At 37.6% G+C, this 23,566-nt stretch overlaps 1 protein-coding gene and 1 pseudogene across 3 annotated transcripts in view; both read right to left on the bottom strand.

Moving 5' to 3' along the window:
* Positions 1-13,987, bottom strand: part of GOLGA1 (golgin A1) — a 29,347-nt gene extending 15,360 nt beyond the window's left edge. Inside the window, exons 1-9 of one of the 3 annotated variants that reach the window (XM_023533077.1) lie at positions 13,928-13,987; positions 12,746-13,048; positions 8,317-8,407; positions 6,279-6,353; positions 5,200-5,297; positions 3,869-3,901; positions 1,488-1,616; positions 1,004-1,173; positions 433-544 (exon numbers count right to left, since the gene is read on the bottom strand). In XM_023533077.1, coding sequence (XP_023388845.1) covers positions 433-544; positions 1,004-1,173; positions 1,488-1,616; positions 3,869-3,901; positions 5,200-5,297; positions 6,279-6,353; positions 8,317-8,407; positions 12,746-12,880 — 843 coding nt within the window. In that variant the 5' untranslated portion in view covers positions 12,881-13,048; positions 13,928-13,987. Of the gene's footprint in view, positions 1-432; positions 545-1,003; positions 1,174-1,487; positions 1,617-3,868; positions 3,902-5,199; positions 5,298-6,278; positions 6,354-8,316; positions 8,408-12,745; positions 13,049-13,220; positions 13,827-13,850 lie in introns of those variants that run through there. The other 2 variants (XM_023533078.1, XM_023533079.1) reach the window with 2 other exon arrangements.
* Positions 2,883-3,001, bottom strand: LOC111742481 (annotated as a pseudogene).
* Positions 13,988-23,566: the final 9,579 nt, after the last annotated feature.

Genomic DNA, 23,566 nt, shown 5'->3' with positions numbered 1-23,566 from the left:
GAGGGCAATAAACGTATGTTGGCCAAATGAAAAAACAAATTATAATGATATCATTTATGTGTTTTTTTTTTTTTGAAACAACTTGGGTTAGAGCCAAGTATGTCAAAGATACAACTTTGGCCATGTCAACCATAACTTATGTTTTCTTATGCTCAGGGTCCATCATGTAGTATTTTAAGACATACTTGAGTAGATCTAATGGTGTGCTTTGAGAATTCTTGTCAGGATAATAATGATCTCTCCTGTTCAGAAACTCTTATTTGGTTACTTCCATCTGAAATGCAGCCCAGCCAGACCAGGAACTAGGGCGACGTGGATGGCGTGAGAAACAAGTTTCATCGGCCATCCAGAGGTAGAAATTTCTGATAGAATTAGTGTTTACCCCATTCATGAAGCCTAGGAAGCCGGGTCCACTCCTAGCACTCTACTTACTTTTTGCAAATCATTGGAAAGCTGCTGAATGCATGCTTGGAGCTCTTGTTCCTTTTGCTCCAGGACTGTGATCTTATTTTCTGCACCCATTTTTGAAGTTGTCACGTGATCTCTTCATTGAAAGAAAGCAGACAATAAACAAATTTGGATATCTCATCTAAGACACTCTTCCACAGGAAAAATATAAATGTTTCTTTACACATCAGGGCTGCAAACATTAGCCATGAGAAAACTCCTTGGCTTTCTCTGAAGCAGAAGTCCGAAGAGAAAAAATTCCATCCAGGTTAAAGCGAGAAATCCTGATCTCCCTTTGGTTACTCAATAGCACAGAAAGGAAAACACTGAATTGCTCGGCAGGGTTGGAGGGTTCCGAGTTTAGGCAGGTGAAGGGGAATGAGGGCTTGGAGGGTGGGGGGTCCTGAGCCCTAGGCAGGTAAGAACGAGCCCTGAAGCCTTTGCGAGAACTGGGATTGGAAAAGTGCTGCGGTGAGTCACGGGGAAAGGTGGGGCGGGCTATGGCCAGAGCTACACTAACACCACTTCCCACGGGCCCCACAGACCAAGCAAGAACCTCTGCTCTTCCAGCGTTGAGCAGTGTCTCTGCAGTTCTTCTAGCTTTTGGCTCAAGTCCGATGACAGCTGAGTGGAGGCCCTTAACTCCTCCTGGGTGTGACTAAGTTCTCTGGTCCGTGCCTCCAACTCTTGCTCCATTTTCCCCAGACTTTCTTCTTTTTTTAAGAGCTGTTACAAAGATAAAGTTTCGCTGAACCACTACTAAGAAATCTAATTTTTAAAAAAATCTGGACCCATAAGCCAAACTTTTATAACACTTTTTGTGAGCTTATATGCGGCCTTATATACCCAGTAGTTACAGAAAGAAGAATGAAATAGACTTCAAACAATATTTCCACTTTAATAAGTTGAAAAACACATAAGTATGATTAATATCAAAGACTACTGGAATATGTTTCTCAGCACTTAGAGAGTGATAACTTATACAATCTAAGTAATGAATAATCTATTTAGCATTTAGCTCTTAAAACAAAAATGCGCACCATGTGCTTTACTTTACTTAGTTCCTGCTGTTGGAACTCTTCTAATTCATCCATTTCATCTCTCCTTTGGAAAAGATTCAAACTCTGGTTCTTCATTTCCTGTAACTGAGCTGTCAGAAAACTTTTCTCCTATTTGGAAGAAGAAGACATCAACTCAGGCAACTAAGACATTAGAAATCATATTATGTAAGCAGAAATCTTAATAAAGGAAAATCTTAAGGAAATCTCTTGTCGGTAGGCAATAATATATTAATAATATGAAGCTTTACAGTAATATGACCAATATGGCATTATCTACGAATTCTTTAAGTTAAAAATAAACGTGTTTTAAATGATAGTTGTGAATAAAGGGAATAAGAGCAACAATTACTTAACACTTTAAAGTCTTAAATTTGATTAGCAATGCCAGATATCCATTTTACATGTCTATTCTCAGTGAGACTCAACTGGAGTGAGACTGAATGCCCTTTAAAAATTCAATGCATTTAAGTAGAATTGATTTCAGTTAACGAGTTCAGTTAGCTAGTAAACAAAAATCAGACACGACTGGTATCATCAGGCTACAATTTACTAAATGATAGCTTTCCAAGATGGATTCTCTTAAGGACAAACTCTGCTGTTGTAGTTTCCAATTCTTGATTGAAAAAGAAATTAAAACAGTCTAAAAATAACATTGCCAAAAATCACAGTGGCTTCAAAGACCTACATAGGCATCTCATTACTCTTTCCCGGTCTAAAATTTTTCCCAACGCCTCCTCTGGTGGTGGGGAAAGAGAACAATCTCCTTAGTGAACTGAGGTTTTATTTAGTTCAGTACTATATGGATCCCTCTTTACCATAATTTTAAAAGATAAAAAAAAAAGTCCAATGAGAATTTCAACTGCTGTAACCTTAAGAATTTCTTTTAAGATAAGAACACTTTAACATACCACCATATGTAAGAAGACCATCATCAGTATCACGGTTAGAGCTTTTTTTTCCCCCAGGCACACATTTCTTTGAGTGACAGCCTGATTTTTCTGTAATTTTTTAATATAAATGTTGCTGATTTAATAATCAGATTTCTATAGAACACATAAAGAAAACCTCTGGTTTAACTTGGTGTTTTATCTCAAGAATGGAGCAATAATAAAACTCAGTTGTTTAATAAAATTAATCGTAAATATATTTGGCAACTGAATATATCAATCTAAGAAATAATTTTTCTACCATGAAGAATAACTTAGGAGTACTCAATGAAAACAAGGAATGAATAAGGTAGTAGCATATAATTTGGGTTGAGGGTGTTGACTATTGATTATTTTATTTTATTTTTTTAGGCGAGGCAACTGTTGGCTGACTTCACAGATTGCAAGGACCTTGTGAGCTTATATCCCTTATTTTTTTAATTTTTTATGCCTACAGCACCTGGTCTTCCTCGGTGGTCTCCCATCCAAGTACTAACCAGGCCCGACTCTGCTTAGCTTCCGAGATCAGAAGGGATCGGGCTTGTTCAGGGTAGCATGGCCGTAGACTACTACTGATTATTTTAAATTAAAATGTTTTTCTAATTGTAGGCTTGAAATTTCATCTTTTGTTCATTTCTGGGAGCCAGAATACATTATGTTAGGCACCTACAATGTTAGATGAGCTATGGTGTTAGAACAATCAATTTTCCTCATCTGTGTCTGGCCAAGAGGTTCTCTTATCTGCTCAATGCCGAACCTGGAGAAATGCCCTTCTTCCCCAGGCCTCCTCAAAAAGTCCTCCTAATGTTGCCAGAGTGTTAGTCAGGGCCCCCGCAGGAAATGGATGGCAGACTCAGATTAGATATTTTGAGACAAGTTTAAATAAAGGGACTTTTCAGAGCTGTAGGCAGGATAAGACAACCCAAAAGAGAATATGTACTAGTAATAGATGAGCATGAAGGGCCAAAGGGATGAAGAGGTTACATGAAACTCAGAGAGAGAAATGATGCTAAGAGGATAAACTGAAGGTCCAACTGAAGCTGTGGCCATCCGGATTCAACTAACCAGAAGGCGCCCACGTGGAGAAGGCTGAGGAATGAACATCCCCATCACTCTTCTTCCACACAGGATTCCTTTGGTGTTCCCCACTGGTGGAACCCAATCAGAAGCCAGAGGGCAATAGAGCCCCACTGACGTGGGTCCTATCAGCCTTCAGGTACACAGAGAAAGGTAAGAGAGGGGTGGAGAGTATATTGGGAGGGCACACCCACCAAGAAAGAGGAAGACATGAGCTTTTCAAGTCAGTGTCTAATCACCCTGTTTCCAAGAGGTGGTACAGCAATCAGTCCACTGGGTGGTACTGGAAAAATCACTGTCCAAGCTCCATAGAAGAGGCCAACATTCATAAAGAGACAAAAATAAAGATGAACTAACCTTTTCAAGCTGATCCACTTTTTCTGACCATTCCTAAAACGAAACAACAAAAAAGTAGTTTCCAGGGAAGAGTATCAGTAATATCAAGATTTTCAGAAAACAAAACAGCCTACCCCCAAAAGCAACCCACCAAACAAAACAGCAAAACAAACAAACAAACAAACAAAAACCATGAAGTTGGCTTAATAGTAAGAAAGCTGAGAGTCCTAAAAGAAGAAAATGAATTTTTATTTTTTTATATAAAATTCTAGAACACAAATATAAGGCTGCAGATTTTTACTAAGTAGAACACCCAAACAAAGCTGTATCTGTTGTTCTGATGCAGTTTAGCTTATTCCTGAGTGTTTTTCCATGATTACTATAATAATTTATTGAGGGTGGGTAGCTAGGATCAGCTGAATTGGTAACTCTTCAATTGATATTTAGAAATTAATTTACTGAAGGGGAGGGTCTTCAGCAGCCCCTAAAAATTATTTTCCTTGATTTTACCAATATGTTTTATGCCATCTGATGTAAGTTAAAGGAAAAGGGATTATGTCCCTTATTCACAAATCACAGAACGGGGAAAAATATCCACTGGTACAAAAGACCATATCCCAAGTGCCTACAATTAGAATCCACCTTCTTCCTTTATATACACTCATATCATAGTTATCCACTAAGTAGTGATGAATGATGTTTTTTTCTGGCCAGTAAATGTCCTAGGTGACATATACATATTTTAAAACCAACCAACCAATCACTCCATCTACTGTTGGTAAATAATAAATTTTCTTAAATGCAACAAAATAAATTGATCCTGTCTTAATAAATCAGGATTATCATTATAATACCTTGATGTTTATCTTGTAATAGCCAGTAATACCATCTTTCAATGGATGGTTCAAATTAAATTATAGGAGTTCCCTTCTGTCTAGCTAGCTGGACTTGAAATTTGTGATCAGGTTTTTTTAAGAACTATGTACATCAAGTATGATGTCTAGTTTGACAGCATCTTCTGCTCTATAGAAGGCAAGTGTTTTGGGTCTAGGCTTAGAGACAGGTTTTTAGAGGACAGAGACCCTTTTCCTTATCTTGGGGCTCGCCAGATTATAAACACACTATTTCCCTTCTCCAGCTACACAATTATACAACGATACTCACATTCTGGATGTATTTCATGATTATAATTGTAAAGCTTCTTGATAATTTTCCAACCAGAGGCCAGGTGAAATCTTAAAGAACTTACATAGCATTCCTTTTCTCTTAGGTTATACATATTTTCTACCAGGTTTATGTCATCATTTCTGAAATCTTTCCACTTGTCTTGGGCAGTGTCACATATAAAATACCTGGTCCTTTCTGGCTAATGCCAAAGCCAGTCCTTCTGCCATTTTGGCTCTGTTGGCTTGGAATGTCTCATTCTGCTCTTGAAATTTCCGCATGGAAGCTGTTAACAAAGAGGCTCTATTTGAGATATGGAAATATTTCAGAAACAGCATGACAGACAGCTCACATGATTACTTTACAACTGTCATTTAACAAAAAAGGCCAAGTCACATATGTGAATTATGATACAGGGAAAAACCTGATCCATCTCAACCTCCTCAGAATCTTTTGGGTTTAGAAAAAAACATAGTTTTTTGTTTGTTTGTTTCCTGTTGTTTTTGTTTTTTGTACTTGTCAAATATATACATTTAGGAAAATGCCAAAAGGTAACTTTAAATGGTACAATGGTAGAATACTGAGTTAGGTAAGTTGCCAGAAAACAACAATGCTGTTGCTAAGTGATGGCTACTATCACTTTATCAGAATTAAAAACAAAAACAAAAATCAAAACAAAGCAACACAAAAAACCCTTTCTTTCATTTTGTTTTCCTTTAAACACATTTGAATATATATTATATCAACAGAAAATAACTTTCTATTTCTGTTAGCATCTTTCTTGAATTGAACCCAAAGGAAAACATATGATTTAGGGTAGACTAAACAAAAAGTATGTTCTATTGTTGGAGGAATGACGACAGTTAGAGATTTCCCCCAATTACTGAACATAGCAGCAATGGAGCTGTGGCTAGAGCCAAAGTCTCCTAATCTAGGTCCAAAGGCCGGGCACTAGGTTCTACTAAAATCTAAGGGCAACCAATAAACTGGTCAACTGGAGAGAGACAAGCTGATACACATAGTGGCCTTCTCCTAAGAAACAAGCCCATAAGGCAACATAAAGACTATTATATACCAAATAGTATGCTATTATATACCAAACAAATGTTAAGTCGACCTGATTAAGAAATACTGTATAATGCTCACAAAATAAAAATTTGAGCTATGATGGACAAACTTAACCATAAACTACTGTTTCATTTCAAAAAACTAAACTCTAAAAAGATTGGGGGGAAAAAAACAGCCAAAAAAAAAAAAAAATACGTACAATCCTGGTGTTTTTCTAATGCAATTTCAAGCTTCTCTTTTATCTTCTGCAAGTTTCGGACCTGTTCAGCATAGTCTTGGGTGAGGAGGGTGACGCACATACCAGGAATGGACAAACATCAGGAAAGGAAGTTAATTAAACAAAAAAATGAGTGAAAATGATGATGACTTTCTCAGCCTGAAAACCATTCCTGTTAAGGAAAGCTAGGCAGACAGCTTCCATTAACAATGAACAACACAGGCAAACAGGTATAGTACAAACCATCCACGGTGTAAATGGTGACTACAAACAGGCAGATTTGTTCAGCCTTGATAAGGAACAAGAACTGGGCCTGGTCTGGTTATCAGAAGTGCCCTGCTATGAAAACCAGTATTATCTTATTACTTAATTTCAAATCTCGGTTTTCACTTTCCCTTCCAGTCTGGGCAGGATAGATCAAAGGGAACTCACTAAATAGCCCCCTTACAATCCATACCACTAGTCACAGTGGTTAGGACAACTGCAAACACCCTACCACAGTACTGCCTTTATAGTGAAAGTTCTTTATGCTCTAGAAAAGTCAGCTTCCTTTCTACGTGGGAACAGAGCTGCCTATGCCACTTGAAAGGTGAAAGTCAGAATTAATTCCCCGGGTGTCAAAGAATACAGTATGGTATAGTGGAAAAGTAGACAAGCTTTAGTATAAATCCCAACTCTTTGTCAGTCCTTACGCAAATTATTGATACTAAGTATTAGTTTCTTCATTTATCAAATGGTATTAATTGTACCAACCTCAAAAGGTGTATTAGATAATAAACTAAGTGTTTTATATGCCTTAAGCACCTGGCACACAATGTTCAATAAAAGGTAGCTGCTATTGTTGTTATTATTCACACTAAGCCTGTAGGAAAATACCCAAGATATAACTGGGCTTAACGAATGTCAGTTCTCTTTCTTGTTCCTTCTTCTCTACCTTAAGTCAAGCCTAAACTATCCTTCCTTCTGTATTAGACAGGGTACAGATTATTTTATAGTTTTCTCCACAGCATTAAACAAATGTGAAGTTATATCACCTGTTACTGACAATATTCACAGTACAGGTAACAGGATGGTAACTGCATTTAAAGCAGATGGTAATTAAGAACGTGGACTCCAGCATCAAGCAAATCTGGATTGGATTCCAGCTACTCCCTGTGTGACCTTAACCTTGCTAAGCCTAAGAAGGCTACAGTGAGGACAAAATGAGATAACACACTAACCAGTAGCCATGAGCTACACTAGGGACCTTTGATAACTGCACCAATACAGATATTTCACATACAATTTGGTGAATTTTGTAGTCTACTGCTTTCACTCCAATAAAATGGGCATAAAGCCAAGGGACAAAACATAGAAGGCACTGACCACTTCACAGGATGAAGCTTTTTAAATGTATCCACTGGCAGAAACCAAAATAAGAACTCACAACTCTATCACAAATATGCCTTGCTCAGGCAAAAGATATAATGAGAGTTGTGTGAATTGCGAAGTGCACACAAAAGACATAATGAGAGTTACAGCTTCTATACAGGTGTTGAAATTAGAAACACTATTGAAAAGTGGCCTAAAGACCAGAATGCCACTTACGTAGGTTTATGTAGCTGTAGCAAGTGGCCACATAGCACCGAAGCCTTCTAGTGTTGAAGACTTCAACATGTGTTGGCCATTTCCTGTAAATAGTATTCCTTACCCTTCTCCACCCGAAAGCAAGCTATGCCAATGGCTAAAAGATGGTCATATCTATTCTATATACACTTTTAATACCTTTTATATTCATGACTAGAAACCTCAAGAGCAGAAAAACAGAAGTTATTATTTTTTTAAACCTTAAACCTCAGTTTTGAATTTATACTATTTAGTACACTAGCAAAAGAAGGGAACAAAGGGGGTAAAAATCACTCCTTTTTGACTAAGATCAAAATATGTCAAAGTTACACAATTATACTATACAGTTATTTTACAGGGACAGAGGGTCAGACAAGGCAAATTTCCTTTGTTTTTTATGGGTTCTTGGACATACCAGAAAGTCTGGCCTCTAATTTCCGTATCTGTTCATTCCTTCTCAAAAGCTGAGAGGAAAGATCTTCTCTGGAGCTGCTTCCATCAGAAGCCTGTTCGGACAGACACAAGAGAAGGTCGTATTTATACACGGGTTTTCAATTATGTGAGACCACAATTCTGACCCAGAAAGTGACAACTCTTATTTTAGGTTTCGTTACACTTTAACTGTGATCAATGAAAAGCTTCTTAAATTCCCTGGGCCCCAGTTTCTCTATCTGTAAAGTAGAAGCAACACTATCTCTATCTATAATGTGAAGGAGATATGAGATGAGAAACAGATAAATTGTGTGTGTGTTTGTACACGCTATTGGAATAAATGGTGGTGGATGAATCCATTATGATCATATAACAACCAAGTATATAATACAAAAAAATATATATCTTCAATGATAAAACATATTTTATCACTTTATTTTTCCAAAGGCAAAGTCCTGGGATAAAGAGGGGAAGGTTCGTTAGCAAGAGATCAAAGTATGGTCTGTGACAAAAAACTATCACTGACATTGATAGTTTCAGTATCTTCACCTAGAAAACAAAGGGGTGTCAATCTAAAGCTCTAAAATGCACCAAAAACCTTAGCAGATAGTAAATATTCAATTAATCAATATATTAACGAGACATCTATTTTCCCTAGCAATCTACATTATTTTAAAACATATGGGTACTTCTATTACTTTGAGTACTGCTTACTATTGCTAATAAATAACTTGCTTTTTCTTTTTACCTTTGATTATAAAATTTTAAAAAATACAGCAGAGTAGAGAGAATGGTTTAATGAACATTCTCTGTCGGTCTTAATAATTGCTGATGTTTTCCCATACTTGCTTCATCAACTTTTATTTTACTGAAGTACTTTAACAGATATTATGACATTTCATCCTACTTTGTTAAACATTTCTAAAATATAAGGACATTTCCTTTTATCACAATACCATTATCACACCTAACAAAATTAAAAATGACAGTATCTAATATCTAGTCATGTTTCTCTATTTTATTCTCATAATAAAATAAAGGCGGTCTTTAAAGTTGTTTGAACAACTGACTTTAAATTTTCATTTACCCATCTAGCCACTTGCCCATCCAACATTTACTGAGACTCAGTATTGTGTATAGTTAAGAGGAAATCTCTGCAGGTGGAGGCCTAGATCAAAGTCCCATCTTCAACACTTATAAAATATAACAACTTGGGCCAATTAGTCAACTTCTCTGCAATGGTTTCCTCATTCGTAAACTATGATAACAAACGTGATCTACTTCACGGAACCGTAATGAGGATTACATAAAGCAATACTTGTCAAGTCCCTAAAACAGAGCCTGGCACATAATTAGTTTCAATATCTATCATCTATGATTAGAAGCTATGATTATTACTTTTAGTGAGACATCCTATTCTTAGCATTGTGCTAAGTGCTGGGAATAGTGGTAAAACAAAGTCTTTTCCTATAACAGCCGCACGTGCAGCAACCACTAATTATGAAATGCATGTTAAGAGCCAGGCGCTATACTGCGAAGTTTTATATACCATATAGAAGAGTTAGCATCACAGGCCTGACACTGCTATCCTTAGCAAGGCCTGCTTGTAAGGTTTGCCCTAGGTTGACTTATGGGAACTTAGGTTTTAAAAGGGTTCCCGCTATCCCTGATAAGAATGGCTCATTGTACCTAAACTGATTGTGCAAGAAAATATGGTTTATGCTGAACACCTGTTTTCCTTCTGGGAGTCTGGGATGTTGGTATATACTGGGCAGTAGGTGCCACATGACTAGCCTCCCAGTAAAATCCCTGGGCACTGAGTCTCTAACGAGCTTCTCTGGTAGACATTTCACCCTGTGTTGTCACAGATCACTGCTGCGGGAATCAAGTGTGCCCTACATAACTCTTCTGGGAGAGGACTTTTGGAAGCTTGTGCCTGTTTTCCTCCAGGCTTTGTCCTGTGAGCCTTTTCCATTTATTGATTATGCTTTGGATCCTTTCACTGTAATAAATGATAGCAGTGAGTGAAACTACGTGCTGAGTCCCATGGGTCCTCCTAGTGACAGGTACAGCTCCTATCCCTATTTTACAGATGAGGAAACTAAGGCATAGAAAAGTGAAGGGACTTTCCTAAAGTCACACAATGATGGAGCAGGGGATCAAATGCAGGTCTGACTCCAAAACCTGACGTGAGTTCACAACTGCTACACTCTGCCTCTCATAAAGCTCCCACTTTAGTGGGAGAGACAAACAAGCACAATTATTACACGATGCAGTGTAATAGGTGCTCTTATAGAGGTAAGCAGGAGACCAGGGACCAAATTCAGCCAGGAGGGACAAAGGGTATAGGGGGTGAGAGGGGCAGGTCGCGTCAAGGGGGCTTCCTGGAAGTAACATGTGAGCCCAGTTTTGAAGGATGCACCAGAGTCTATCAGAGGAACACAGAAGTGAAAGAAGGAGACAGGAGACAGTCCTGTGAGAGAGGAAACAGCGTATGCAAACATCTGCAGGCATGAAGAAATGTTGTCCATTCCAAAAAGTACAGTCAGTTTAATAGGGCTGGAGCACAGTGTGTAGGAAAGTGGAGTGAGATGAGGCCGGATAGGTAAGCTGTGACGAGCCCACGAGAGTGTAGCACTATCCTACAATAATGAGTTTGTGCTTCCTCCTGAAAATGATGGACAAACCACTGAGGAGTTGTAAACACCGGAGAGACACAAACGGATCTGCTTTTGGGAGTTATTGGGGGCAGGGAGCCCAGGTAGGTCACCACATTTGTCCAAGAAACAAAGACAGCCTGAAATAAAATGGAAGCAAATGTAATGCTAGTGAGTGGAATACAGAGGGCAAGTTTGAGACATTTAGGAGATGGAAGCCAAATACTTGTTGACTGACTGGACAGTAAGTGAAGAAGGGAAGAGTCTAAAATGCCTCCAAGGTTTCTTGTTGGTGATTTTGGGGGATGAAGGTACATGTGGAAATGGAGTTAATGTTTTCAGTTTTGTTCATTTTAGAGTCTGAGATACCAGAAGAAAACATCTGGTTGGGGAAATATATGCAGTGGGATACAGGTGTCTGAAGATAAGGAGTGAGGATCAGAATACATATCTAATTAACTTCAAATAGGTAACTTTAGAAGTCTCGAAGCAAAATACTTCCTGAATTCGGGCCAGTCTGCGTATCTGGAATGCATTTGAGAAGAAATTCTTCATTTAGCATGTCAGCATGAAGGCTAAACAGGTATTTCTGCCACAGAGCTCAGCATTAAAACTATATCCTTCAGCCTGGTGATCAAATGTGCATTTGTATTTCCTACTAAATACAGGAACCAATGATAATTGAGATCTAGTAATCTTATTGTTCTGTCCCAATAACCTAATTGTTTCTGCCATGTAATCTGACTTGGACAGGTAGGATGTGAGAGGAGGAGGAAGACTCATCTGACCATGGAAACAACTCAAGTGTCTATCACCAGGAGCAGACAGAGATAAATTAAGGCTTTGCAAATGCTGGAACCTTATCCAGCAGTAAAAATAAAGGAACTACAGCTTTATGTAACACCTGCATTTTAGAAACATGTTGAATTAAGAAAAAAAAGGAAGTCCAAGAAGACTTCTATTATAAAAATAGCATGCTATTTTTATAAAGTTCAAAAATAAACAATATTAAAGAAATTGTTTATGAATATATACGTATCTGGTAGGATATTTTTAAAAGCAAGGGAATAATAAGCACAATATCTAGGAGGGGAGGGAGGGGGAAGGGACCTGGGAAGGAGCATACGAGTGGCTTGAACAGTAATGATGTTCTAGTTCTTTGGATAGTGACAGATTCACAAGCATTCGTTTTATTTTGATGCTTTATACTTTATATACATTATTTTACACATAACGAGCATTATAAAACATTTTTAAAAAGTTATCTGATTTTAAGAGGATCCTGTCACATGCCAAAGACATACTTGTAATCCTAAGCCATGACATTTACCTGACCTAACACAGCGGCATCTTCATTTTCTGAAATCTTTCAGGTACTTTACAAATAAGGGACATACTGAAGTCATCAGTGCCATCTTTTCATCAATTTTCCCAATAAAAGAATGCACTCTGGCTAACTCTACACAACTCAGAGTCCTTAGTAAGCAATTAAAGTATGTGTATGTCTGCAGAAACAACAGGTCGAAAGTATTTTGAGAAATGAAATGTAAAATACACAAGATATAGAGATGGAAAAAGAGTATAAGAGGACAATGTAGAGAATATTTAGCACCTTAGAACAGGAAGAATCAGATGTAAACTACAAATGATACTGCAATTTTAAAAGAAAATACTTATCAGAAGGATTCCTTGAAATACTATTTTAAAATTTTATTGAGATGGTACCAAATACTAAAAATGAGAGAAGATACTTACAAAGTCATCTCCCGAGTCAGCTCCCATAGAGGCGACTGATTCCTTGCTCACCGACCGTGGGATCCTAGTACCACCTCCTGGTCGCTGGGTGACAGCAGTCTCTTCTGCAATTTTCTTCTTCAGTTTTGCAAACATCTTGCTGTGTGGCTATCCTGCACTGATGACCAGCTCTTGAACCACCACAGTGGTCCTTAGGCCAGCAACCAGGAATTCCGAGACAGGGGCCTAAAAAGTTCCAGATATCCAAGCTAGCTGCATTCCTCCTTAAATATGGGCCAAGGACCTGTGGCAACACCACAGTATCTATAAATCAGATGAAAGAGAGAGCCATAAGTTAAACAATGGAGCGATTTCACATCTGAGTCGCTATGTTAAACTTCAGGTTTCAAAATTAAGTTTCATCATTTTGCATGTATACTTAATAGAACACAATTACTAAACATTTAAAAAGCACTCAGGTCCTTCATATGCATACACAGATAAGGAAATCCAGTCTCGAGTTGGTGAAGTAATCCGCCAAAGACTGTGTGACGACGTGGCAGAGATAGTATTTGAATTCAAGACTCTGACTCACAAGTCTCTTTTTTTTTCCATTACACCATGTGGGCTATGGCATATAACACATTAGTAAAAATTTCCAAGGCAAACATTAACATCACATAATACTTTTGGATCCTTCTCCCAATATTAACTATAGTTTTGTTTTTCTTTTTTAGATGAAGACAAAAACATGTAACTCAATATGGGGAAAAGTATAATGTTCCAATACTCCAAGATGGTTTGCAATCAGCTGGTTCACTGGAAAAAGCTGACAACCTGGAAAAGACCAGGCAAGCCAGACAACTATATTATACAGGTATCAGATATCCTTAAAACAGTTCCTGGAAAATGCTGTATGGTTCTCTTTAAGGGTGATTAAAATTACCTCAAATCAGTTTCTTTTCTTCAGAATGTTTTACATGATATTCAACAAGGAGATTGATTCAAATGTCTTTTCCTCCCTGTGGTGTATGAAACACTAACATTCCAGTTCCAATCTTAACTTTTCAGGTTTTGTACAGGACATCCAAGCTCTATTACCAAAAATCTACAAATGATTTCTTACCATTTCAGATCATCCATTTAAGTCTGTACAATTCTTCAAAAAACTCTACCTTCGATGTCTGTAAACCACCTACTCACCTGGATTATCTACTAGATTTAAAACAGATCGGAGGTCAAAGCGTTCTGTTCTGCATAAAGACAAAAGATAAAATGCATTGGACATTTCCTTTCAAGTGTAAGGCCAAATGTTGGGAGTGGGGAGTGGAAGAGGGGAGAGGAGGATTAAGGGGGAGAAAGAAAACATGTCACTGCCACAATCCTCAGTGGGCTACCCTCCCTCACCCTGGTCTCCCCTGCATTTGTGATTTGCCTAAGAGTTTCACTTACAGGCACAAAGCATAGAATCTCTCATTGCAGTAGATGCCTAAATTCACTTCGCACTGGGAGCCCCTGAACGAAATAACTTGAATGAGATTAAGGTTTCCCAAGGCCAGTATTTCTTTCTGCTGATTCTGACAGTTTATCTAGTCAGATGCTGGAGTCTTGACTTGCACTAAGAAAGTCGCTGAGAAAAAGGATTGCTAAGTTGGGTAATAGACAGCCGCCTAACGCCAAGGAAGGCAAGCAGGTGCCTGCTACGGCAGTCTGGATCCCACTCACTCAGCCTCCTTTCAGATCCTTCCGTGCGTGGACTGTCAAGGAAAGGAGGGACCCATCTCTCCCATTTGACAGCAGGGAAACTGAGACCCAGAGAGGAGTGACTTGTCAAAGGTGGCACAGGGGGGAATCCCGGAGCCCTAGGCTCCAGACTCCAGTGCCGGGCAGCCCATCTCTGCCCTTACCCTCGCCCTTTCAGCACCCCAGTACCGCCCCCCGCCTTGGGGAAACCCCGTCCGGGCCGCTTTGGGGGCAGACCGAGGCTACTGGAAGAATGGGCCTCCTCGCGTCCCGGCCCCCACTCGCGCACCTGCCGCTCTCTGGGCAGCCGGGGGAGCCCCGCCTCCGGGGCCTCTCGTGAACGCCGTCCAGCGTCACCAGCCCCCACGGCCCGCCGCGGAGCGGAGCAGCGACCCGGAACCGCACTTCCTCCAGCGCGCCGGAAGTGGCTGCGCGGAGGCCCGGCCGCGCGCATGCGCCCGAGAGCGGCCCCCACGGCCGACGGCGCGAGCTTAGAGCGGCGGTTGGGCGGGACCGGTTAGGACGCGACGCGAGGCCGGGCGATCTACCGGGTCGGACCGCCACGTCAGCGGGCGGCCCGACCTGCGAATGGTGACTGGGTGGCCGAAACCTTTCTTTCCTTATTTTTAAAGTTGGTGCAGAGCAGGGGAAGTGGGAGGAGGCTTGTGGCAAAAGGAAAACCCAGTTGGTGCCGTGGGGTCAGCGTATGCCGTGCGGGATAGAAAGCGGCAGCTGCGCTGGGCCAACCTGGAGCTTCCATTTCTTTCCCCCGCCTCCCAGTCCCACGCACTCTGCACAGCCACTTTGTCACTGAGTGGTAGGTGACCACTCCAAGTCCGTGCCTCCCTTCTCACACAGAAGCTTGTGACCTCGCGCCTTGGGTCTCTGACCTACTCTATGTAGATTATGCGTTTTGTATCGCAACCCGGGACACAGATATTATGTACCGTTGAAGTTTCCCTAGTATAGTGCACTCCATATTGCATTTCGTTAAGAAACATGCTAGTGGCATGTTTCACTATCCACTAATGGGCTCCCAATTTTTCAGATGAAGAAAGTCCGGGGAGGTAACACTGCCTTGTACAAAGTTAGAATGCGAATTAAGAGCCAAGTCGGATCTCCGAACTCCTCAGTGTAACCAAACCAGACATTTCACATCGGAGCTGCTGTTCTTGCTCCCGACCCAACGCCACCGGATTCCCCTGAAACAGTCCGTTCCTCTGCATGTCCCAGTTCTGACCACCAGTAGGAGGGAAGGGGAAAAAACCAAGACCAGGAATCAGAAGAAACACACAAACTAGAATAAGCATTGACTCCAAAACCGCAAGAGTTTAAAATGTCTGAGACATTATCTGAAAGAAGCAAACTCTTAGCAGTTTAGCACTTCCGTTGTCAACAATTCTTAAGTACCAAAAACGTTAAGCAAATAATATTTATTTTTATATTGATGATACACTTAATATATACGTGAATTCAAGATACAAAATTCATTTACAAGAGTTCACACCTGATGAATGTAGTCACATTCCTAGAGAACATTTGTCAATGCAAAAATGCTTTCAATACACTGACGACAAAAATCAAATATTCTGTAATCTGGTTATTCAATAAACATCAAAACGACAATGTTTAACTTTCCATCCTCTAGTATTTAAGCGCCCTCAAGGTGGTAGGCACCATAAAACAGAAGAAAACATTGGAAAGACAGGGGCCTACTGAATCTGCTCTGTAGAATCACAGTGTTTACTCAAATTCATTTAGTGAAGTAGTTCGTGAAAGGCTTGCTATCCTTTATGACAAATCACATATACAAGAGTCAAAAGTGATGAACTCAAGAAAATAAAATGTTTCAATAACCTCTCAATTTCTAAAATCTATGAAGTATTAACCATAACAGACAAAACAAAGAGGTTGCTGAAAAAGAACGTCAACAGAAAAACCTCCTTAAGAGTATGTATGGCTAAAGCAATTTAGAAACACAAGACTTTTACAATACCACAAACATTCAAGTCAAAAGAGATTGACAATATAATTTTCCCCCTTAGTCATTGGTAGTGAATAGCCCCTTCAAAATTTATTCTACTGATAATACACATAAAACTAATGAATTCAAATGGTTTGCTGTCTCACAGAGTTGAATTGATAGATTTTGTTCTAAAGTATTAACCCACAATACCCAAAATTTAGTACAAATGAGCAACAAGACTAAGTTTCAATGATTACAGTGATTTGTGAATAGCTAGATAGGCAACCAAATAGCTTCATTATTTGCACGACAGATTAGCAGCACTTGGATAAGAACTGTTACATGAAAATTATTGTGCTTCGATCTCTTGAGGAGAGCTAATAAATATAACTCTATAATCCCTATAGTGTTACAATTCTATAACATTTCAGTTACAGACAAGCACAATTTTTAAAAAGTATTTCACACCACTAGAAAATCAAGAAAATCAAGTAATTATATTCTCCAAATGTAACTTCTGCTATGATTGAAACAAGGGCATTTCTGCCTAATAGCCATAATATAGACAATAGGGTTTAATATTATTTTCAGGGAAAAAAGATCAAACAATTTATTTGAACTCCTATTTGATTATCTTAATCTTTAGTGATGATTTGAAGAAAAAGGATATTCAACCTTACAATGGAAACTGCTCAGAGAAAATAATGTGGCCTGAAATGATAATAACCTTTAGAGCCAAGTAAGAGATGATTTACAACTGCTTCATCAGATTCGATGATTAATGAAACCAATATTTGTACTGATGCTACACACTGAAGATAATCTATTTGGATAAACTCCTTTACTTGTAAGCTCTACTATTAAAATGTTAGAATATTGTACCTGCCTTTCCTAATATCTAAGACCTTTCTACCTCAACTAGAAGAAGCCTCCAAAATATAAGACTCTCTGATTGTTGAACAGCAAGGTTTGTTAAAAACAAAAAGCTGGAGAACTAGCCATATGGTCTATATGACGAAAAGAATGTATCCAGATAACTATAAAAGCCATGAACACAAAGTCCTAAAATATTTTACTGAACCATTAAAAGTTCTTTTTAATAAAAAATAAGTTTTAAAAAAACCTTATTCTTCAAGAAATTGTAATAAAAATTCTTATTGCCCTAAAACATTTAAAGCAATTTTCTTGTAGGTTTTTAATATAACACAACATATATTTATAATTTAGAAAAAAATTAGTAACATGCAGAGGGTAGGAATAAGATTTTTAAAAATACAGTAGTTATTTCTCTATGGTTTGGAAATAATCCAATTTAAGAATTATATGATCATAAATGACTATATATGATCATTTCACATTTTACAATGGTTGATCACACTGATTTGATGTCTGAGAAAACTTATGGGTCATATTGTAACGTTACTAATCTTAATTTTCAATTGTTGACAAGTAGACATTCACAAGGGCTTCGAAAGAGAAAATTCTAGTAATATAACATAAAATATTAAATATTTTTACTGCAGACCTATAGGAAGGCTAACTAGAATTCCCTATATTTCATTCTGAAAGTGATACAATCACTCAGTCTATTAACTTCCATTCCATAAGCCTATCAGAAACTAATAATCTGAACCCTGCAATTACCAATGTCTCAACAAACAATATATACCTAAAAAGATGATTGTCTTAGAATATAGACTGGAATTGTCCACTAAAATAGGAAAATATTCCCGATTTACAGTCTGTTCTAGGACCAAATTCAGGCTGTATGATTAAGTGACTCGAGTACAGAAGTAATATATTTCAAACTACTAAAAAACTCTGATCTACTGTTAAATATTGCTTAGAGTAGTTTGATAACTAATTTAAAAAATAACTTTAAAAAACAAATAAAAATATTTTCAAATTAAGAAATGGTGCTTCAGTGATTAAGTTATAGCATTATGCAGAAATGGAATTCTTCTCAAAAGTATTATACCAAACTAATAAGTGAAAAACACCAATTTTAACTTAAGAAAACATTTCAAATATCTACAGAGTTCTGAATATTTCTATGGCGTCAACAAATTAGTTATATTAATATATTTATCTTTACCCAATTAAGGGCATGCCCCCTACATCATCTTTCTGACACCCTTCTCTTCCATAGGTGATTGATTCCATTCACCCATCAATTATTTTTCCTTAAACACAAGGCATGCTTGAGAAGTCTGTGTTCGAAAACTCAGTGAAGCTGGGAAATAGTGTAATATTATGTTTTGAAATTCTAGATCAAGGAAGACAAACTGCCTTTGGAAAAGATTTTTTTAAGTGGTCAGTATCCAGGAAAGAATGGGAGATACAGCACGAGTAGGTACAAATGTCTAATAAGAGTACAGAAGAATAGGGGGAAAGTGCTTGGTTTTCTAAGAAATTCTTACCTTATTTAACTGCAAAGTAACTGGCTTTACAACTGTTAGAGTCAGAGGTCATAACCACAATGTGAATGTCATCTACTCCACTTATTGCTGCTGCTCTCCTCGAATCAATGTCCACACTGAGCCTGAGTCAGTTCCATGCATTTTAAATAGCATAACATCTGTTCTGCTACTCTCCACTTGCGATAAATGATTTGGTTACTAAAACAGAACAACACTTTGAACGTTTTCACTGATTTTTCAGAAATGGTATATTATCAAATTTTAATATTTATAAGTTCATTTTAAATTTAATACTGTAATTGAGAAGTATTATGAATAGGTGGCTGTTTTATTAAAAATACAATGATGAGGCAAATGTAATATTTTGGGGGTGGTAAAACTGACTCTTGACTCTAACTTCTCTAAGATAATTGAATGTTCGATCAGCTAGATTTAATCTTCTGAAGAATAATGGGTAAACAGTCGCTTTGCAGTCAAATTTTATCATGCCAAAATAATCTCTACTTAATTTCTGCGGTGAATGTATTCAAGTGTATATTAAACACTTTCTACACGTTTCCATGCAAATAAACATGCCCAGTGAAGACAGGAGTAACTGAACACCGATACTCTGTGATATTTCATCAGTCTACAAATTTGCACTGCACATAATTACTGTCCTCTTACCCTCCCCCACCTGTCATCTTTGGTAGAGGTTTGAAGGCCCAGATTTCATAGCACATCATACACCTAAAATGTTAAGAGTCCTACCTCATGTGTGAATATATCATCAATTTGCAGAACATAAGTGGTCTCATAGAGACAAAGAAATACAACTGAAGGCATTTTATTCACTGGAAGCATTTTCTCAGATGAACACACTCATCTTTGATATGCAACTCCAATAAGAAAAATCTATAGTCGGAAATGCCAAGACAAGACTAAATTGATCAGAGCTGCTGCAAATATACAGATTAACAACCTCCTGTTTCTCAGGAAACGCCACCCCATCTAGGTAAAGCCTTCTCCTAGCTAATGCCCCTTTTTTCTGCCTCACAGAGACAGATATAAAATGAGACACATCGGTGAAAAAAAAAATTTGTTCCAAAATTAAAATTCAGTATCAGGTATTGAAATGGCAACTAAGAACATAGTCTCTATTTAAAGGACAATTTTCCTTTCTATTTTGAAATGTGATCAAAGTAATTTTTTCTACAGCCCCTTGATTCTCAATATAAATACTACTCAGTAATAATATTCAACTATGGATCAAGAAAATAAAGGACTAATACATCTTAAGAACCTGCTGGTGTCTCAGTTTCACATACTTAGGTTTTTTTTTGGTTTATATCACTAATTTATTATCAGTTTAAATGCAAATTGGCAGATGATTTTAAAGCTAAGAATATCCAGCTTTCTGTTAAGATCTTTGTATCCCTAATTTCAACTCCAAATTAGTCCATTTTTCCCAAACATGAGCCCCTCAAAATAGAGGCTCATGAATGAGATACAGCCACAACCTAATTACAGCAGCACGAACAATGCCACTATGATGTCCTCACAGAACTTAAATAAATTCAGCCCACAATGGGTATGGGTATATAATATACACATACTGTATCACTGCATACCAACATATTTACAAATATGTACATATGTACAAAAAGTATACACAGAGATTGCATTTAGCATCATAAAAATATACACATGCCATTAAAAATAAAATAAGAATTTCAAATAAATAAAGTCAACAAAAGAGCCCTCAATGTAAATACACTTTATGCTCTCCAAACACACACACAGGATCAAATATATGCCCAAAATATTACCAGGAGATTCATACCATTCATATATCAAATCTTTTTACTCACTCAGTGTGGGGAGGTGGTTCTAAATCACTAGCTGTAGCCAAGTTTGCAGACCTTGGTACCTTACTATATTTCCAGTCTAGAATGTTCTCCGTATATCAGGCTAATTACAAGTCTCCATGGATAACTAAGTACAAGAGTTTCGACTGAGTCCAAACCCCTTCTAAGAGACAGAAAGTTACTAAGTCGCACAGGTCAGAGACTAAATTTGGAGAATGCTACAGAAAGTTCCATAATTGATAAAGAAAAAAACCAAATCTGTTGCTTTTCCTTTTACCCTCAATGAAGTTCAGGTTCAATCACCACCTAATCTGTTTCATGGAATTCTACCGCAAAAGGAAAATGAAGGGCAGTGGCCACAAGTGTGGAAAAATAAAACCCAGATCCTAGATCAGGAAAATTTGTCATGACTAGATTGCACTTTCCTTTTATTATCTCAAAACATTTCAACTATGTAAAAATATAAAGGGTACAATAAATTCTATGTGCTTTGAGAGGTTTCGAGAGCACCACTTCCTAGGAGGAAAACATACACACACACACACACACACACACACACACACACGCACGCACGCACAGAATATATCTTGGCTAAAACCAAAGATAAAATGTCTAACTTGTGGATTTTTTATAACTAATAAATAAACATTTCCTAGGGATGACTGATTTACTGGTTTCAATATCTGATATATTAAAAATACCATAACCTTTGTGCCAAAATATAAATCTCTAATTATTTCTGTCTTGTTCATTATAGAAGGCAACCTGAGCAACCAGAAAGACTGGACTGAGATCAGGAGATGTGAGTTTTAGTTCTAGCTCTATCACTACGAATAAACTGACAGTTTGGAGGGGTGTCTCAGATTTCTCTTCTATAAAATAGAGAAGACAGTTGCTTTCCCAACTTCAGAAATACACGGATAAAGAAAGAAAAAATAATTCCATTGTGCTTAATTGTTTCGTGTATTACTGACTTCTTGCTGTCTTATACTTTCTATTTTGTTTAGAGTGATTCTTAAGGGAGGTGAGAGACTGTATCAGAATCTCCAGGGGAAGTTTGTGCAATTTGAAAAGAAAGAAATGCCCTTTTTCATTGCTTTGCTTTGTTCTTAATTCCAATATTTAAATTTCTGTGAATTCTAAAAATAAATAAAGCGCCTAGCAGTTTTATATTTATAAAAGGGAACAGTATGCATTGAGAAAATGAGTCTTTGCCATTGCCATCTTAAGCCCATAGGGTGATTGTTCTACGTTTCTTCTTCCTTGATTAAAGTAATGCCTTAAAATGTAGAAGCTGGGTAGTGGGTTGGTTCGTTAAACTCTGTGTATGTTTAAAACTTTCAAAAAAAGTAAAAAAAAAAAAAAACTAAAGACAAAGAAATATGAAGTATTTGCACAAATGGAACCTCAGTGAGGCCTACCCTGATCACTCATTTAAACATTGCTCTTTGCCCCAAAATAAACAAAAAATTTCCCTTACTATGTATGCTGTAACTTTTTCTTCATATTACTTATAACTTTCTAACATAAATTTACTTATTTATTACGGTTATTGCCTGACTCCTTTTACTATAATGGAAGTTTCATAAAGATGAGAATTTTTAATCTACTTTGTTTGCTTCCCCAATGCCTAGAACAAAATCTAGAGTATAGTTGTTTTCTCAATACACATATTTTTTGAAGGCATGAATAAAACGATACTTTAGAATTATCTAGTAGTTTTCCTCTCTGGATCATTTCAGTTCACTTTAGATTTTTAACTATCAGAAAAGACTTATACTACTATTAGCTTAAGGAGCAATGCCATCATCTGTGCCCCAGTTGTGAGTTCTAAGACGCTTTGTTCTTCAATAAATTCGTTTCTAATCACGAAAGCTCTAATATGTCAGGAGATTCTCTCTCTGCACTAGTTTCTCCAACTACTAAGTGGGATGCAGCTATTTTCTTGAAACAAAACTATGTAAATTACGATGTAGAAAAGAAAAATGTTATGTACACTAAAATCAAGAAAACTAGTCCAGGTGGCAGGGGTGGGGAAATCAATGTCTTTTGGAACCACGAGTTCAAATTACAGAACCATAAAGTTGCATAGGCCCCCTTGGGTCAATATCTCCATTTTACAGATGAGAATGCTAAAAAGTAGAGATATGAAGACACCTGTCAAGGGCATAAAGCTACTTACTAGGAAAGCCAGGATTAGAACTCAGGCCTCCTCTTTCTCAGACCAGTGTTCTTTATGCTAAACAGGCAAGGATAAAGCTCAGGATATAAAATATTATTTTAAGCATCAGAGAACAGGAAAGTATGTTTTTAGAAACATTCCTGGCACAGAACTTTAGGAGAATTGCAATAAAAGGTCAGACAACTAAGACTAGTCTATTGCTGTAGTCTAGGTGAACAGTGAGATGAAAGGGAAGCTCTGAAGTATATTAAGGGACTGAAAATAAAGGAGAGCAGCTTTTATCTGACAATAAAAAACAACCTGCTAGCAAAGGAAACCTCTCTCCAGAATAACTTTTCCACAGCTTTCTGAAATAATGTTTAAAAGAACAAATGAAAACAATAAAACAACATAAAGTTCCCCCAAACCCAGAACAATAACTTCAAGACCTCGGATGAAAAATAAACAAATTGGAACAGGTATATGAATAACTCAGACCCAAATAATTCTCTATGCCAGAAATGAAAACCAAGTCAAAAATATTACAGTAAAATTTCCCTAGGGACATAGGAAAGAGGCACCACAAGCAATCACCTCATTTCCCCTGGAACTGCCAGAGGTAGAATGTGAGCCTGTACAGAAAATTAGGTAGAAAGGCTTTTGATTCATAACTTTCTTGAATGCTGTGGAGTCAAAAGAAGGGGG

The sequence above is a fragment of the Pteropus vampyrus genome, unplaced genomic scaffold (genome assembly GCF_000151845.1).
Source record: "Pteropus vampyrus isolate Shadow unplaced genomic scaffold, Pvam_2.0 Scaffold95, whole genome shotgun sequence".
NCBI lineage: Eukaryota > Metazoa > Chordata > Mammalia > Chiroptera > Pteropodidae > Pteropus > Pteropus vampyrus.
The sequence above is the reverse complement of the archived record's forward strand: the minus strand, read 5'-3'. Positions and strand labels throughout refer to the sequence as shown.